This window comes from Notothenia coriiceps, unplaced genomic scaffold, assembly GCF_000735185.1.
Source record: "Notothenia coriiceps isolate Sejong01 unplaced genomic scaffold, NC01 NC01_scaffold00026424, whole genome shotgun sequence".
NCBI classification, from domain to species: Eukaryota; Metazoa; Chordata; class Actinopteri; order Perciformes; family Nototheniidae; genus Notothenia; species Notothenia coriiceps.
The window spans coordinates 2,525,776-2,540,509 of NW_011359125.1; the positions used below are offsets into that span (position 1 = coordinate 2,525,776).

The 14,734-nt window shown below is 39.6% G+C and overlaps 1 protein-coding gene and 1 long non-coding RNA gene across 3 annotated transcripts in view; one reads left to right on the forward strand and one right to left on the reverse strand.

Annotated features, from left to right (window-relative positions):
• Nucleotides 1-14,734, reverse strand: part of LOC104957055 (retinaldehyde-binding protein 1) — a 22,925-nt gene continuing 8,191 nt past the window's right edge. Inside the window, exons 8-9 of one of the 2 annotated variants that reach the window (XR_799628.1) lie at nt 10,330-10,689; nt 1-12 (exon numbers count right to left, since the gene is read on the reverse strand). Coding sequence is in view for 1 of the 2 variants with exons in the window: in XM_010784657.1 (XP_010782959.1) it covers nt 10,561-10,689 (129 nt within the window). In the remaining variant the exon portion in view is untranslated. Of the gene's footprint in view, nt 13-9,801; nt 10,690-14,734 lie in introns of those variants that run through there. The other variant, XM_010784657.1, reaches the window with a different exon arrangement.
• Nucleotides 2,005-7,181, forward strand: LOC104957056 (uncharacterized). Its single transcript, XR_799629.1, has 2 exons — nt 2,005-2,089; nt 6,629-7,181. It is a non-coding gene; the product is annotated as an uncharacterized lncRNA (long non-coding RNA).

Below are 14,734 nucleotides of genomic sequence, written 5' to 3' on the forward strand. Positions count from 1 at the left end.
TTTGAGTGTGAGCTGTCGGTTTTAGTCGGACTTTGTTCTTCAATCGGCAATTACCGGGGGGATTATTCGACGTAAAGTACACTGTGTGTATAGTACTAGATTACCAATTATAATTTGGTGTCCTCTCCCCTTATTAACGAGGGTTAAAAGCGTCGACTGGGAAACACAACACACAATGTCCGAAGAACAGAACACACAATAAGAAACAAGAAAATACTATACCACAACAACACAGACAAATTGAAGAAACAACAGAAGCCCAGTTGGCTAAATGATGAAAGTAGAGTATTGGAAAAAACTTGTTTTGTATGGGGTTTTTAACGACCTAGTGTGAGAAGTAAATTAAACCTACTGAAATTAGTTGAAACATTGTGAGCTACCACAAGCGCAGTTTTTACTGGCGGGTATTTCTTTTCCTGCCGGTAAGGGCATTGGTAGGCCTAAGTCTATTTTGTGTGTGTGTTGTGGGTGTGTGTGTTTGTGTGTGTGGTGTGTGTGGTTGTGTGTGTGTGTGTGTGTGGTGTCGCTGTGTGTGTGTGGTGCTCTGGGCGTAATGAGATCTACACAGCACCAGGGGGAATACAGTTAAAGGGTAACACTTAGCTGGTGACCGTGATGTGTGTGTGGTGTGTGTGTGTGTGCGTGTGTGGTGTGCGTGTGCGTGTGCTGTGCGTGTGTGTGTGTGTGTGTGTCTTGTTAACTGGTAAAGGGCGAGCATACACCGGGTAGGGGGTGTACCTAGTGTGGACTGTCTTACTGTAAGTCACAGATAAGAAACATATACATGACGTCAAAGGTACATATTGGTCATCACTTATGGTATAATGTCAAACACGTTCCCACCCCACTTACATCTAAACCACTAATCAACGTATAAAAATTCATTCTGTCAAGTTTGTCCTGCGTTTGGGCGCTTGTGGTTCATTTGCGCCTTTGCCTTCTGTTATACTCCCAATTTCATTGAAAACAAAGCTTTTACACGATATTTCACGCTTAACTTACGTACTAGTATTGTCACCCACAACCACTTTTTTCAGTCGGGTGAACCAGGTAAACTAATCCCGACACTTCAAGTCATGACAAAGTTTCCTTTGAAAGTAACTTGATAGTTCTTAAGGTTTAATGTCTAAATCTTGGTTTTCTAAACTTTGCGCTGCGCACCAGCACCACACGGCATTAGTTTCCGACTGTGTTTTACACAGACATAATTTACCAATTAATCTGCGTAACATCTTACACATGTTTTTCCACTCAATATTTTCATAGTGTAGAATTTATAGAACGATTGCACACTCTCAAGTGCTCGCGCTCTCTGTCACGGGTCAGAACGGCAACTGCGGCAAGACAGACAACTTTCGCTCGTGAATACGTTCTTAGACACACGCCAACACGGAGCAAAAAGAATTCACGAGAGTTCAGATTATTGCTCTGGCTCGTCGATTGACACTTTAGTTTGTAGAATTTTAGGCATTACGAGAACACAACAACCGGGTNGGCACTGTTATTTTGGGGATTGCGGGCTGAAAAGTTTGGGAACCCCTGCTTTAGGAGACTAGTGGTCTATTCAGTGGAATGGGAGATTTTCACATGAGCACAGATAATGACCTATTCTTTCGCTTAATAGTCACCAAAGTAACTTCTGGACTTTTTTCACTAGCCACATATCTTCACTTATCTAATTCTGACACTAAATAGGCATTTTCCCAAACAGAAAAATCAGTAGGAAATGTACTTTTTTTGTCTGATTCGTCTCTCTCAGCCACAAACTTGCTAAATCTGGCATCAAAGAATAATGTTAGCAACATAAAACATATATATATACATTAAACCGTGCCCACTTATTAAACCAACTTTTTTATTATTACAACTATTGAGCAAATTCTCAGAAATTAACAAGGGGTTAAATGTGCAGTTCTTAAAATTGAAGCCAGAAATATTTGACAGAACTAGTTTTACTTGTACTAATATAACTGATAAGTAATCTAGGTGTTGTTTTGTTTGCAGGTCACTGTGCCTCTGCTCCTGGTTAACTCCTCAGACGACCCCCTCATTCATCAGTCTCTGCTGGATATTCCTCGCACACTCGCAGGTTCGTGTTAGAAGCCGAAATGCATTTCTGCCACTGGGGATAGTTACAACAAAGAACTTCCATTGATACTTTGGAAACTGAGGATAGCTACTAATATGTACTGGGGGAAACAAAAGCTCTGTCCTCTCCTCTTCCTGTTTACTTTGGACATTGGGTTGATATACTTCCTTTGTGCCAGAATTACAGCCTTCATTTTCCCAGGAGACCATACCTGGTGGCTGCCAGAATTTTAAATATAAGCGAGACTCATTGAGAAGCAATATGTATGTCGGTGGTGTAATTTCTACATAGCCACTACATTATGCAAATAACCGTTTTTCCATAGTGATAAGTTATCATTGCTACTTCAAAGTAATCGACAGCTTGACACAAACTATTAAAGGGGCCCTATTACGTTTTATTTTCAGGCTCATATTAGTATGTAGTGTCTCTACTGGGACATGTCTCCATGCTTTAATGTTCAAAAAGCTCTTTATTTCTCTCATACTGCCTGTCCTGCAGCACCTCTTTTCACCCTCTGCCTGAAACCAGAGCCCCGTCTGCTCTGATTGGTCGGCTGGCATTTTAGCCTTGCAGAGCATTTACTTTCACAACAACCATTATACCACACTACAGGAAATGGAAAACCCCTAAAAAGCCAATCTGTATGGCCAAGTCATCTTCATAGGCTTTATCAGAGTCTCTTGATGAAGATATAGGACCAATGAGAAGTATGTTGTGAATTTCCCTACGGGGAATAATAGAGCTCCATCTTATCTTATCTTACTGAAAGGAACATATGATAAGACACTAATGTTCCCACCTTATGCAAACAATACAGGAACTATGTGAGTTTTATCTCCTCCTGTACACATGTTTTTATGCAGTGAAGTGCGTGGGAGTAAACTTAGCCGTTGCTATGACGCTCATGTTTTTGTTTTTTTGGATGTTTTGAGCGTTTCCTTGATAACGAATGACTTCGACAGTAAATCATTGTCCTCTCAGAGACTCGGACTGAGACTAAATTAGAGCTAATGCTGCTTCTCTCTGAAGCTGGACACTGGGGCCGCATTATTAAGCGTTTATAAAGTCTTGTTGCTGAGATCTGCTCCACACCGCCCAGCCCAGACAGTCTTGTTGAATTTTTCAGGGCCATGTGATACGACTAGGCTGCTGGATTATATATATAGAGAGCAGTGTGTGTGTGTGTGCCTGTGCAGACCTATTGCCTTGTCTTGTCCCACTAGGTCACATGCACGGGCCCCCATGCGTGTAAATCAGTGATAGTAATGACTTAAACCCTGACAAGAGAAATTCAAAGCGAATCCTCTACTTCAGGGGAATTTAGGCACATGATTGTTCTTCTTTACATTTTACCTGAATTGTTTGCCGTGACCCAGTTAGGATTATTCATTCAAGGTCCAAACTTTTCAAATACAATGTTATCTTCATTATCTTTTAAACACTTAAAGGTAGGGTAGGTAAGAATGGAGAAACCAGCTGGAGTGCGCTAGAATTTGAAAGTACGCAGCTGAAAAAAATCTGCCCCTTCCTTCCAGAGCCCCTCCTTCAACACACACGAACGCGCACATGACCAATGAGGGCACGAGATAAGTTTGTGCACAGATGGAAGGCTGACAGGCAGGTAGGCCTACAGCTATATATTGTTAGGCTGGCTCAGATGATTGGTCGTGCTTTTTACAGCGCCACGGCTTCCAGATGACATTCTTTAATGTATTCATTGCTATCGGGATGTTAAGAGCATTCCATGGAATATAACAAAAAGTGTTTCTGAAGGGAATTACCTACCCCACCTTTAAGACAACACATACCAAAAACCGACCAACAAAAACAGACACTGACTACATTTTTTGAGATAAATATATATACTTCAGGTCAATAATCTGCTAACTTTAGGTCAATAATCTGCTTAGAAAGCTGAGGGTGAAGCTAGGTTTCTTTTTCAGAAACAAGTCCTGTTTCTCACTTGAGGCCAGGAAAAGGCTAGTTTCTGTGACCTTTTTACCTGTGCTGGACTATGGTGATCTGATCTATATGAATGCACCTGCCCATCACCTGATCAAGTTAGAAGCCGCCTATCACAGTGCACTGAGATTTGTTACTAACTGTAAAGCACTTACTCATCACTGTACCCTGTATGCCAAGGCAGGTTTGCCTTCACTAACTCTACGGAGGCTCAGTCATTGGTACATGTTTATCTATAAAGCCATGTTGGGTAAACTACCAATTTATATATGCTCTTTGATCTCACAGAGAGTGGCAAGTAGCTATTGCCTGAGATCCCAGGATGTGTTTGTATTACATGTGCCAAGTGCTAGGACTGTTTTAGGTACAAAAGCTTTTATGTGTGCTGCTCCTTTAGCTTGGAACACTATGCAATTCTTTTTTAAACTGAGCATTTTGGTTCCCTTGCATAATTTTAAAGCTCGGATAGATGAAATGTTATTAGATAGCTGTCATTGTGAATAGGTTAATGTATACCCCAGTAATTATGTGGTATTGATGTCCTTTTTGTTTTCTGTTGTTTTTTTATGTGTAACCAATGTGCTGCAGGTCTCCCTTGAAAAAGTGATCGTTGATCTTAATGGGATTTTACCTGGTTAAATAAAGGCTACAAACAAACAAACAATATAAAAAAAGTTAGAGGAAAACATGCCCGTTTAAAAAAAATGCTTTACAATTAACCACCTTTACTTAGTTACGTTGTTTTTTTTAAACAAATGTTGATACTAATCGTAAATTAAAAATGAGTTTGAATGATTGTTTAATGCCAGTTTAACAACATTCTTCTGTTTTTAGAGAGAAAGAAAACCCCACACAAATAATAAAATAAATAGATCGGTGACAAAATCCAGGGAAACCCCCAATGTCTAGTTGAGCTGGAGTATGTTTATGTGTGTCTGCATGTACAAAGAGAGAGAGGGTGTAGGTGGTGTAAAGTGTCAGAAAGGGAAAGGAGCGTATCTCTGTGTGTAAACTGAACGTCTCACAGCTCTCAGAGCAGGAGAGATCATTATTCACCTCCATTGACCGGATCAAGGGGCCTTTAATCACCAAATTGCTGGATTACAAACTAAAGGGGCCTAATTACAGTCCAAAGGTTTCACTTGCAATAGATGTTGCAGTCTCTACCAGCGCTATCTGTTTCTGTAATGGTGCCACATGCTACAGTTTCCTTTGACCTTCCTGTTGATGCTTTGGGATTGTGAAACAATCTTGTGCAAGGTGAATATTTGCCAACAATAATTCTTAATATATAAGAAAAAGAGGCTACTATACAAAATACATAAAGAACCAATTGCACACAATGCTAATCAAGAAATCAGATGATTTTAAAACACACCTGGTCGCACAATCAAGCACAGAATGAATTTGATGAAGTCTGCAAAAACAAATAGTTCCCTTCTACTTGTTTTCAATGTCATCTGTTAAAAATAAATGTCCGTCTTAGGCAAGGCAAGTTTATTTATACAGCCCATTTCAACACAAGGCAATTCAAAGTGCTTTACAAGATTGAAGAGCATTAAGAATCATATTATAAAATGGCATTTAAAAAAAACTTATTTAACACTTAAAAGCAAAGATAATAAAACATGGATAAAAGTTACGGTGCAGTTTAAGATGTGAATAGTTCAATTAAAAGCAGCGGCAAAAAGAAAAGTCTTCAGCCTGGATTTAAAAGTAGTCAGAGTTGCAGCGGACCTGCAGGTTTCTGGGAGTTTGTTTCAGATATTTGGAGCATAATAACTGAACGCTGCTTCTCCATGTTTAGTTAGATCCTAGTGTGTGCTGTAACCTTTATTTTATAATAATAATAATACATTTTATTTTTAGGTGCCTTTCATGACACCCAAGGACACCGTACAATTTGTTAAAAAAAAAAGAGAAAACGCTAATAGGCAACAGAACATGATAAAAACACAAACAGGAAGTCATAGAGGAGACAGTCAAGTGGACACAAATGAAACATATAATGGGGAGCACTACAGTGAGTAAGCAGATTTGAACAGGTGGGTTTTTAATTGGGATTTGAATATGGTGATTGTGTCTGACTGTCGGATGTGCGGGGGGAGGGAGTTCCAAAGTCTGGGAGCACTGCAGCTAAAAGCCTGAGCACCCATGGTGACGAGGCGTGGGGTGGGGACAGTTAGAATACCAGCAGAGGAGGAGCGGAGGGAGCGAGAGGGGGTGTACTCCTGAAGAAGGTCAGCCAGATAGGAAGGGGGGGGGCGGCAGGTTATGTAGGGCTTTGTAAGTGAGCAGTAGGTTTTTGAAGTTGATACGGGATTGAACAGGGAGCCAGTGGAGTTGGATGAGGATGGGGGTGATGTGTCCTGAGGCCTCGGTGATGATCCGGGCTGTAGAGTTCTGTATGATTTGTAGTTTATTGATGAGCTTGGTGGGTATGCCTGAGAGGATAGCGTTACAGTAGTCGATGCGGGACGTGACAAATGCATTGACCATTTTGGTTTGCTGTGATTTACACTGCACTCCAACAGAGTGTTTTTCATTTGATCTCACCCCTCTTTCCATGTGTAGAAAAGATGCCCAATGTGATATTCGCCCTGACTCAACACGGAGGCCACCTGGGCTTCTTCGAGGGGGCCGTGCTCTTCCCTCAACCGCTCACCTGGATGGACAAAGTGATCGTGGAGTACACCAACGCCATCTGCCACTGGGAGAAGAACCTGCCGGCGTGCCAGCGGAGCAGCAACCGGGGCTCTGACGCCTGCCTGCAGAGCACAGGGGACACACTCCGCGGGTAACACACAGAAGACCAAAAACATGCAAACTCTTCTGTATTCGCTCTACTTCAGTACTAATGGGAAATGTAGGAAGTCACTAAATGGATTAGAAGAGTTGAAGTGGAAGCTGTAAGGTGTAAACGGAAACTCGCATAAGATACCTGCAAATGTAACACGACCCCAGGGTTGAATTAGTCGTTCCTCTTGTTCCCAGTTAACCCCCGGTGTAACACGAGTTCACACTTTGCTGGTTTTTTTGGCAGCTGCTGCTCCTTGAGGGTGATATAATTAGTGAGGGGGAAACACACTGCAACCAGAGGCTGAAAATGACCTTTAACCTGCATGTAGAACAAAGAGAAAAATGTGTTTCTACTCGATTAACTACTGAAAACTTTCCTAGATGCTAAAAGTTAGCACAACTAGAATAAATAATATTGTTTTTTAAAACTGGAAATGTATCCTAGTCTGAAGCCTTAAACCCTTAACCCTTAATATACTTATTTGTAAAAAGCCTTCCAGAAGCTATAGAGTTGACAATCGTATTCTAAGTGCCTTAATATAAATGTTTCTCTCATGAATCATTGAGCTACCTCTGATAAGCAGCAGTATGACGTGGTTTATTGTTTACAGTGGTGATTTCAACAAAACATCTGTTGCGCCAAGTCAAATTGTAATTTCCTGTATACTGACACGATATCATCTCATTTGTTTCCATTCGGAAGGGTTTGCTTTTTTAATGCAGGAGAACTACGTTAAAAATCATCCGGTTTGGTTTATTTATATATTTTTGACGTAGTTTTTCTCAATTTGACGTCAGTTTTTTGCATTTCCATTGTGTGCAGTGGACCATCAGCTGGCCTTGTTGCTGCTGACAATTAAAATGAAAGAATCAGGGTGTCAGGTTTTTTTTAAAGAGCTTAAAAAAAGTCATATTTTATTTTTTGTTTTGTTTCATGAGAATGTGGGCACTTCATACAGCCTCGCGTTAAGATTGTACTCTTTGTATGGCATCCATGTCCGCTTGTCCCATTCCATGAACTGCTGTAAAAGCATGAGGATGGTCAGACTGTATTATTTCCTAAATGCTGCTTAGTAAAAGTCCTTTAAAGAATTTAGGACACGTGTTACTGAACAAATTCTGCACGACTGTCCTGGACAGAGCTTGGTCAATCTGTGTGTACTAACACTGTTGACAGAAATAAGCAAACGGGACACAAACAGTAAGCGTATTAAATCAGAAATCCAGATGGACTTTCACTTTATGCACTTGGCAAACGAAAATGGACCAAAGCACTCTTCACTTTTCTAGAAAAAGCAGCTCAACTTTGTACTTTTTTAATGATTCTGCTGCATTTTGGGTGATTTTTTTGTTTGTTTCGGGTTTTGTTAAAACAGTGGCTTTGGCTCAAAAACAATGGAGGTCTCATATTAGACGTTACTTTTGAACAAGGGCTAATTTATACGTTACATAAGTGACCAAGCTTTTCCAGGTTTGTTTTAAGCTGCTTATTGCTACTTAACACATGGGTGGATTTGACACAAGACCATTAATAAAGTTTTTGTTACATTAAAACTCAGAAAACAGATGGCAACTATCACACAGAAATCACCTCTGTTATGGCTTATGATTCAGAAGTTGATAAAAGTCTCAAACATGGACAAAAAAGGAGGTGATTTTATGTGAAGAAATCCTGTTTTCTGTTTATTCTGGTCCTGCATCTGGTGTGCATGTTTGATGTTAGTCACAGTTTCCTGTGCGTAACATCCTGTCGCACTATATACAAATGCAGGGGACTCCACCCAACTCCATGCAAGTCTTATTAATCAATATTTCAATCATCAAACCAAACTGTCATTCTTTATCTGTCCTTTTTTAAAAACTGAATACAATCTGCAACAGCACCACTATTGTATTTGTGCAATATGTTCCGATCTTTTTGCTTGCACTTTACTGTCTGTACAGTTCCTATTTTTGTATTGTGGCACTATAGTATGATTCAGCGTATGGGTTTAACGTTTATAATCTAATCTTAAAGTGTTTCGTTCTAATGTTCTGCACAGACATGACGCATTTTTGTAATAACTCACCCATTAATAAATATTTTTCACATAGATTCCTTTTTTCTGTCTGTTTATTGTAAGCTTTCTAGGCTTTCCTTTTCCTAGCCAAGTATCTACAGTTTCACGGAAATGTCTGTCGGTCCAGACAGAAATATTTAAATGACTATTAACCTTTTCCAGATTCAGATGATGACTCATACTGACTATGGGGTTCACATGACTTTTCCTCGAGCGCCATCATTAGGTCAAATGTGGGTATTTTTACCTGCAAAATAAATAGGCCAGTCTCAGCTTTAGTTGGCGTTTATGTAGCGTGTTGGCATGCTTTTAAACATTATACCCACATGCCAAAAAAATGTAGGCTATACTGATATTCTTCCCACCAGAACATCCAATACTCCTAATTATATCACATGACTTAAACAAGAAAGAAAGCAATAATAAACATGCAGATCTATTTGTATGATATGAGCAGTTATTGTAGAAGTACTTTAACTAATAGAAAGTATAAATACCACAGTCTACATAAATACTTCATTCCTGGATTTAATATCTTACAAAGTCCAGAAATATTGTCGGCAAAATGCACTTAAAAGTAAACATCGTGAGGAATTGCCATTTTCAAAGTATCATAACCGTAGCATCTGAAGTTATTTTAGAATATAAAAAAATACATTTAACAGTATTTTAGAGATGTAGTTATTCAACATTGAGCACATTTGAGTGCTTTGTATAATAGTCTATAGATTATGCATCATATCATATGAACAGAACATGTTTTTAAAAAGCACTGCCATTTGAGCTATTGCACCTGGTTACATTCTACCACTATCCTAGATTTGCAAATTGATGCAAAGACCACAACTCATATTTATATACAGTTTATTGTACATTTGTTGACATTCTTATTGGTGCACCAGGAAGCTCGATGGGGTAAAACTTTCTAATATTCATACTAAAAATCACACGAGAGAGAGAGAGACAGGCACTTGAATTTCAGCCTTGTACTTCAAGGAGAGACGACGACGACGACGGGGGGGGGGCAGAGGGTGGAAACTCAGAAAGCTGGAGCCTGCCAGAGTTAGAAACAAGCCGTGTGGCTGAAATACAGTCCAAACAAAGGAGAGAGACAGAACATCTCAAAGGCAAATGAGAAGCACTTTCTTTTGGATAAACGTGAATATGTTATACATTTAAATTCTGCAAAGTTCCACTAGCTGTCAGTAGAAAACTCCACTTTTAAACATAATCTTTGTTTTTTATGTGTTTTGTTCAATGTTGAATTGTGTTTAATAAAAGAATGTTAAGTTTGATTTCCTTAAATTTTTTATTTGACAAGCAATGTTTGCAGTGTAGTGAAAGCAGAAAGGCAACACAGAGTGCTCAAACATTTGTTTAATTACGGTAACATCTTTACATATTTTCAAGCAAAACAGGTGTAACGTGGTATCATTTAAGTGTGAGTGGTGTCCTGTTGGACTGTGCTTTGTCAGGACTTCTGGAAAACAACATCATTCGTCCTTGTCACAAACTTTCTTCATAACATTTCTCCCTACAACCACACAGCTAGAACTGGGCCTTGAGTCTCCACAGTCTGCAGGGTGTGTAATATATATGACAGCTCTCGGCCTCGTTGGTGCAGAAGAAGAAGGAGGAGGAGGATGTTTAGTCGAACAGTTTGGTGGCTATGGCCTTGCCGTCGTACTTGGAACCTTTTCCATTGAACTCAGAGGGAAGAATGTCGGCGTCAAACTCCTTGTGGTAGCTTTCCAGCTCGTCTCCGTGGACGAACACCTAGAGAAAGAACAGCAGCAGTTAGAGACACCTGAGACTGTCACACGTGTGAAATAGAGGACATCTAGTTTGAGTAGGCCTATTATACCCTGAAGTGGGAAGTCTTTATGAATTGAGTGCAACAAATGGTTAAAATTAGGAAACAGATCAGACAGAAATTGCATAAATACTGCATTAAGTTCAATGTAAAATGGCGTTTTGGGGAATAATAGGTATTTGTAGCATTCATGTTGGCCTGCAACATTTGACATCAAAAGGAAGTGCTGTTATGTGACATTTTTTAAACCAAAACATTACTGAAGTGAAATAGAAATAGATTAATAATTAAATTGGATTCATTCTGTGTTTTGAATCCAAAAGCTAAAAGCTACAGATTGTGTACTTTTGTGAACGGTACCATTTTACTTCACAACCTGGTCTGATACAAATGACAGGTCTAATTGTTGTGTTTAATCCTTAAAAGAGTTGGCTTATTTGATGCTTAGGCTCTTGCTATTCTTAATTTGGATCCTCTTGGTTGATTGCACTTATTGTAAGTTGCTTTAGATAAAAGTGTAGGCTAAGAAAATGTGATTTAATAATGTAATAATAAAAAGAAAACTTGCCTTGAAACTTTATGTAATACAAAAATAACACTATAACTTGAGACACTTTCTAAATACAAGGATAAAGTAGTAAGGTGAGTTTCCTCTAACATGACTGTGGCCGTTTCTCATTCTCGAGGAAACTGGCTTCCAAGCCAATATTTCAAGGATGCTACGTCATTGAGTGCCGCCGAAGGACTGTTCCAATCTCCAGCATAATTGGAATTCCACTGAGGCGGCGTCCTTGGTTTGGGGGTAATTTCGAGGCTTCACATGGGTAGACTTTGCGTCCTTCAAATCCCCACAATGCTTTGCACACGGACCAATTTCCCCAAATCTGTGGCGGAAAATGTAAGGCGGGGCATCTCATATGACGCACACCTGCACACTTGCTAGCCTGTTCCACTCTTCGTTTTCCGAATGCCAGGAAGGATTCTTGCCTAGCTTCTGAAGGAAGTGACTCGGAAGACGTGTGCTACCAAGCAAGCATCCTCGCGATTGAGAAACGGCCAATTTCTCATTGACTAACACTGGGAAAGATCCCATCAAGTTCACTTGATCCTATTATGTGGCGACCTACACTTATTTGAACCATGGTTGTGTAGTTATTTTATTTTTTTATTACACATGTGCGTGCCTCTATCATTTGAGTGGCCCACTTATTGTTTGCCTTTTACTTGCAATGTCCCTTTTCTGATTTAACACTGTTACTTATTCCCCCTGTGAGAAAAATAATGGCATTCCATTAATCCCTCCAGGATCCTGAGACAAACAGTAAAGACATAAGGGACATAAACTCTTTATAATCATTCAGATACTTGTGCTCATCAACAGACCTCCACTCACTCTCTATTTTAGAATATATTTTATATATAGTTCTGCTGTCAATATATACATTTTTAAATGATCAGGGAATGAAGACCGTCACACAAATATTTTTCGAAACTTCCTCTTTTTCTGCAAGCTGCTGAATTATAAATGATACATTAATAATGATGAAAGCATATGAGTTACTTTGAAAAAAACGTAGAGAATAAAAAACAAATATGCCTGTGATTAGGAGCTCTCATACTACAATTCTTATCTTTAAAAATAAAAATAACTAAAACATTTAAATAAATAACGGATGTGTCTGACGTGTCCCCATGAGGAATACTACTCTGATCTGTTCGAATAATCAGTTTCATTGGTTTCTTCAATCACGTTTGATTCAGGACTTTTAAATATTCCGATTGTTTGACTGTGTTTTTCCAGGCGCCTACTTTCTGTTTCAGAGTTGATGCTGAGTGTGTTGCATATGCATTGACCCTGATGGTATAATATCGCACATTATGTAAGTCAAGTTCCACTTAAGGTAGCAAAGAAGCACTTTTGCCATAAAGTACTTATAGGCAGTGCATTATACATGGATTCAGCGCTACAGTCCAGTGTGTGGCCTTGGAGTAATTTCCAGACACGGAACATCTGAAACCATCAACCCTAAACATGCAATCCACATTTCTCCCATTACTTGCTGGCAGGAAGTGGTCCCGTTGGTCCCTCATCTTGGTTAATGGTGGCTGAGTGGCTCTCAGGCTGCTCATATAATGACCTGTAATGCATAAAAACTTACCTACTGGGTCATTTTCTTCCTCTCAATCCCAATGTACATTTGAGAGTCCCTTCCAAATGTGTCATTCAGCCCAATGTGTGATGGCAGAAAAAAAATACAAAGCAGGAGGTGAAATGGAAGGCATTGTGGTTAATGCACTGCTGACGATGATTGGTGCTTCCTGTTAGAGACACAGCAGCAACAAAAACAGCAGGTAAAGAGACAGTGACACAGAGAGGAAATGTACTATTATGGCTGAATGACAGATCCTTTCCCAGATTCCAGCCTTAAAGTCACATGCACGTTTATATGACGGCCTCATATAAAGGGCACCAATTCCCTTTCTGTATTTTGCAAAGGTGCTCCAATGACCCTGTGATGTGCCCATAGGTGAAGCCTGCATTAGGAGGCTGACCAGGCACTAACCAAAAATAGTTTTTTTTAAAGGTCCCATGTTTTGGCCATTTCTACTGATCATAATTCCATTGTTAAGGTCTACTAGAATAGATTTACATTGTTCAATGTTCCAAACTCACATTGGTTTTCTCATTCAGCATTTCTGTACCTTCAACATGTATATGTTTTGCAATAGTAACATAATATATTTGAGTTAAACTAATCAGTACATTATATTTTAATCCAATTTATTTTTAACTAATAAATTGAACATATTTCCAGGAATTTGGTAAACCCAACATATTTGTTCCTTTATTCAGGGACACTTCCTTTTTCTTCTGACATATCGCAACAAACCAGTAGGGGGAGGAGCTCAGCTCTGTATGGACTTCATTCATTGTGTTTCTTTCATTCCACACACACACACACACACACACACACACACACACACACACACACACACACACACACACACACACACACACACACACTCTCTCTGTGTCCCTCAGAGTGCAGGCTCTCTCTGTTGGCATGACAAATGATTAGTGATAGTTTGCTGTACAGCGACATCCCGGCTCTGCCAGCAGTTACTCTGAGAGCTTTGTAAACAAGTCTATTTGGAAAGAGGTGGAGAAGTTATTGGACAAAAGCTCTGCCAGCCTTGTATATCATTCATTCCATCTGGCTGTATGCCTGAGATGTTTGCTTGGGCCTGCGTGAAAAGGTCTAAAGAGACATTATTGAATGTACAGCACACAATACCTGAGCATTTCAGGAGAGAATATTTATGACAAATCTGTCTGCTGTGTTCAATCTCTCAGCGCAGAAATATAAATACAGTTTATGTGCCGCATGGAGAGGCTGTGATGCATATGTATTTTATTTGTATAGGCCTACATACGTATGTTGTTGTTTAATGTTTCTCATATTTACCTCTCATGGGGTAAATATATTTTCACTATGATAATTTCCTCTAAAATGCTGATCATTTTACAAATAAGGTTCTCTTAAGTGCGAGTGGCGACTGCTCTCAATTTCTAAACAAATGCAGTCAGCCTACAGGGGGCACAAACAGTGATAGTGTTACTATAAGAAGTCAATCTAAAGCAGTTAGTGATCTCATCCTGTTTGGTCAAACTGAATAAAGGTTGAAAGCACTGAATTGCAGATTGGTGACACTTGGCATTTTGTCCTGTAACAGCACAGTTGCCTCATATAGTCACACATGGTAGTTATGTCGCAGTCTGAGACCTCTGATGTGAACTAAACTACCAGACTCTGGTTCGCCTCAAAAAGGTGGTCTTGGACCACTTGCTATTGAACTCTGGAGCGGTTCATCGCTGGAGTGAACGCAGCCCGCACCAAAACAAAGAAAGTGTAGTATTTACTACATGTCTGCATTTCCTGTTCTGCTTACTGGAGGAGAAGTTAGCAAATTGTGGCCAGCAAAATGAGTGGCAGGGTACAGACGTTC